At 38.2% G+C, this 3,927-nt stretch overlaps 1 protein-coding gene across 2 annotated transcripts; it reads right to left on the bottom strand.

Moving 5' to 3' along the window:
* Positions 1-512: 512 nt before the first annotated feature.
* LOC114756649 (protein SAR DEFICIENT 4) lies at positions 513-3,616 on the bottom strand. Of its 2 annotated transcripts, none has more exons than XM_028945601.1 (2): positions 3,437-3,616; positions 513-2,123 (listed from the first exon to the last, which is right to left on the bottom strand). In XM_028945601.1, the coding sequence occupies exon 2, from the start codon at positions 1,880-1,882 to the stop codon at positions 881-883; it is 1,002 nt and encodes a 333-aa protein (XP_028801434.1). In that variant the 5' UTR covers positions 1,883-2,123; positions 3,437-3,616; the 3' UTR covers positions 513-880. The 2 variants fall into 2 exon arrangements, with proteins under 2 accessions (XP_028801434.1, XP_028801433.1); XM_028945600.1 differs by having other exon boundaries at positions 3,484-3,616.
* Between the last annotated feature and the right edge of the window lie 311 nt (positions 3,617-3,927).

Raw genomic sequence — 3,927 nt, 5'->3', positions numbered from 1 at the left:
ACATGGATGCTCTGTAAGAGGCAAGTTACACGTTGTGGAACTCAATTTGACAGTTTGCACCTTTGACAGACAAGACAAGAAAGGTCTGAAGTTTGAACATTATTATTCTTTTGAGTGATTATTATATACAACAACAACAACAATAATAAAAAATACAACTGCAAGTGCAGTCCTCGTATTCTCATTGGTTGACATTAGAATGTGGGCATCACATTGTGTCTAGGTGACACGTTTTCAATCAAATTCTAATGGTGTTCTGTCTGTAATAAGGACCACAATGACATTAAGTATTAGAGGCTGGATATGACGACATACTCCCTGGAATGATATATAAGACACAAATAACAGAATTACGAGATAAATAAAACTAGTCAAAAGGAATAAATATGTCAAAAAATTGTATTTTATTCTCATAAAATACTTTTATTTATGTAGAGGTGAGTGATAGAGAGAATGATAAAATAGAAAAAAATGGTAATTAAAAGAAATGTGAGAAAACGCTAGCATAAAAGTTTTATACAAGAGTGATGGATGATATTATGATAATACTAACTTCGTGGACTGTATGGTCCTAGTCAACAAGGCTCTGGACAGATATACCTATCCGAGTTCTCTGAACTTACAAGCACAATCACGTAACAAGAAACTTATACAAATACTTGATGCTAGAGTGATGACAATGTTTTAATAAGTACACAATAAAAGTGCAATGCCACAATAGATAGACTTTTGGGCTTCCAAGTGAGCCACATTCATAATACAAATCACACAATACAGCACCAGACATTAAAACCCTTCGTTGAATGGCCTTTCAACAATTATTCATGGATTATACCAGACTACTCAGCAGAAACTAGACTCTAATAGATACATAGTCATATCACTTAGATACCCTTGTGTAAGTCTCATACACTAATTGTGCAGCAAGCATATCCACAAGAGCAGAGCCTACAGACTTAAATACAGTTATTTCCTCAGAATTTGTTCTCCCAACTTTGTCTCCTGCAGCTAACTCCACCAAATTTGCCACAATATCTTCCTCCTTAATCACTCCCCTCTCAAAAGCACCCACCAATTCTCCTGCTTCCATCATTGCAGCCTCATTGTCCACGAACACTCTTCCTCTCTTAATGGCCTCATCATCACATTCCTTCATCGAATGCTTGAATGAACCTACCAAATCCAAATGAGCTCCCACCTTCAACTTCTCACCCTTCACAAGAGCAACCTCCGAATTAGTTGCACAACTCACAATATCCCCAAGTCCAATGATCTCATCCAAAGATGCACTACTCTCAAAACTTACACCTTGAAGCATACCATCATCATTTTCTTGCATTTTCTTGGCCAATATTCTCGCCTTCTCCACTGTCCGATTCCAAATAACTACTTTCCTCAAACTTGGTATGGCCGAACGATGGGCTCTAATCAAATGGGGTGCCATAGCTCCCGCACCCACCATCACAAGGACTTGACTATTTGGTCTAGCCAGATATTTTGAAGCCAAACCAGAGACACATGAGGTTCGATAAAGGGTCAAATCAGTGGCATCCATGGATGCCAGGGGCTGCCCTGTGGTAGAACTGAAGAGAGCATAAGTTGCCTGCACGCCTGGTAAGTTAATTGCAGTGTTCTGAGGGAAATGGGTGACGAGCTTGATGCCTATGTAAGGGAAAGAAGGAGAAGATGACCAGGAGGGCATGAGGAGAAGAGAAGAAGAAGAAGAAACCTCGTAGCTTTGACGCATTGGGGACTGGATTGAGGTTGAAGTTTTGGGGAGATAAGATTGAAAGTGATTGATTAAAGTTTGATGGGTGAGGATGGAATGTAAGGTATCAGTGGATACGAAAACTGGAGAAGAAATTGGAACAAGTGATGCCATTGATGAAACTGGAAATGGTTGTAGGATTTTGGTTTTGAAAGATTTGTGAATGTGAATTCAAGTATCAAATATTTGGTTGAGATGGGAGAAAACTAACGAAATTGGTAAATTCAACCTTAAAAATGAAAGATTTGGATCAAACCCAAATCTTCTGTTTCAGATGGTATTTCCCAATTTGCACTACAGAATCCCAAGCATCTACTGAGTCAACTCTGTTTCTGGTCGCGTCCCTCAATCCAAACTAACAAATATATATATATATATATCTTCTTATTATATGTATAACATACAAACATAATACAGACACGCATATATGCATTTGACTAGTGAATCAATAATGTATTTGGAGTCAACATTGTAAAGATCACAAAACAAATTGTAAATATGTAGATTGAGACTGAACCAAATTGAGCTTGCAGATCGAAGAGAAGTTGAAAGGATGTGACACCATAAACAAATAAACAAACACAAACATGCATAAAGCCCATTTGAGCAATAAAGTTGACTTGACCAAGAACCCTGAAAATATCTATGAACTAGTATTATCGAATTTACCTAAATATTACTTTAGCTTAATGATTCAACACTTTCAATTCGCTCATATTTTAAAGGGTTTTGATTTAGTATATATATCAATCTGGTCACAGTATTTGCAAATGAGCTGATATATGTTCATCTTGGGATTTAGCAAAGAGCTTATTATTGATCATGGACCCAAGGGAGACACCTAGGATCAACAAGTTTGAACTCATGGATACTTGAAATAATGACTTCCAATAATGGACCGCCTTACTGGGAATTGATAATTGAAGAAAAAGTTAAGTGATATGTGTAGTAATAATATCAGTCTTAGTTCTAGATGAAGCGGAATTGAATTTTCTATAGCTACAGCTCAATATTTGTCAATAAAAAGGGACCATGTATAAGAGAAAGCATACTAGGAAAACGGGGGTGGACAGATTACAAGTAATCTGCTAGGATCACAAAACGAATTGCAAAACTTTGGTTACTTGACAAATGGATGCTTCTCTAATCACCTGAGGGCACAAGTCAAAGGCCGTAGGATTCACTTTCAACAAGGTATAATTAACCACGCAAATCACTTCAGAATGAATGACGATTAATTTAGAAGTACCCATTGGTGAATGTTTAGCTATCAACCGAGGAAGAAGATAAGAGTGGGCTGAAGAAGATCTGAAGAAGATTCTAAGTTCCTAACACCTAGAAAGGAGGGTTGACATTTATCGACCCCACAACCACAAGCATGTCTGATTCATTATAAGTGCTTAGCTAATGAACACAAGGATCGGAATATCATATGGAACAGTACAAATTAAACAGATAACCAGTTGGCCATGAATGAGTACAGTATTATAGAAAACCCCACAAATCCACGTTTCATAAAGCTCGCGGGCCCAATTAATTAGCCTCGTTTTTACGCTTTACATCAAGGTATTAGTTCTCCTTTCGTTTTTGACATTACTCAACAAGGATGAAAGGGAAGACGAACAATATATTGACAATATACAATCTAAAACCAAAAGGGAGACGAACCTGCGAGGAACTCAGACAAAACACTAAGGGAAGGAAGAGAGACGAACCCAGAGGAGACGGAGACAGACGACACCGGACGACGAGGCTAGACTTGACGGAGAAGAAGCCAGACGAGATGAGACGCGGAGGGCAGAGATGGAGACGGCGGCTTGCGGAAAGATGGGGCTTGCAATTTCCTTTGACAAGGTTAGAAGGGCAACGCCGTGATATTAAAAAAATACTACCTGCCGTGTAATTAATATAAAGGGAAAATGACAACAAAATACCACCTGAATTTCAAAAAGACAAATAAGGCACCTGAATAAGCAAAATAACATATAGGGGATTGGGTACCAATCTGGAATTCAGATTTTTGGCCAAAAGACCAAAATGCCCTGTCTGAAAGTGAGAGAAAGGAGAGAGGAAGACCGACGCTGATGAAATGCGGGAAGAAGGAAAGAAGAATGTTGGAAATACTATTATCTTACTCCTTCGCATCACCATTCTGTAGA

Source organism: Neltuma alba, unplaced genomic scaffold, assembly GCF_004799145.2.
Source record: "Neltuma alba isolate B1F8T4 unplaced genomic scaffold, ASM479914v2 tig00010445_pilon, whole genome shotgun sequence".
Lineage (NCBI taxonomy): Eukaryota > Viridiplantae > Streptophyta > Magnoliopsida > Fabales > Fabaceae > Neltuma > Neltuma alba.
Note: the sequence above shows the minus strand (reverse complement) of the source record. Positions and strands in the feature narration are given on the sequence as shown.

Excerpts from the sequence above, each read along its gene's own strand:
- LOC114756649 (XM_028945601.1), bottom strand. The coding sequence starts at position 1,882 with ATGGCATCACTTGTTCCAATTTCTTCTCCAGTTTTCGTATCCACTGAT.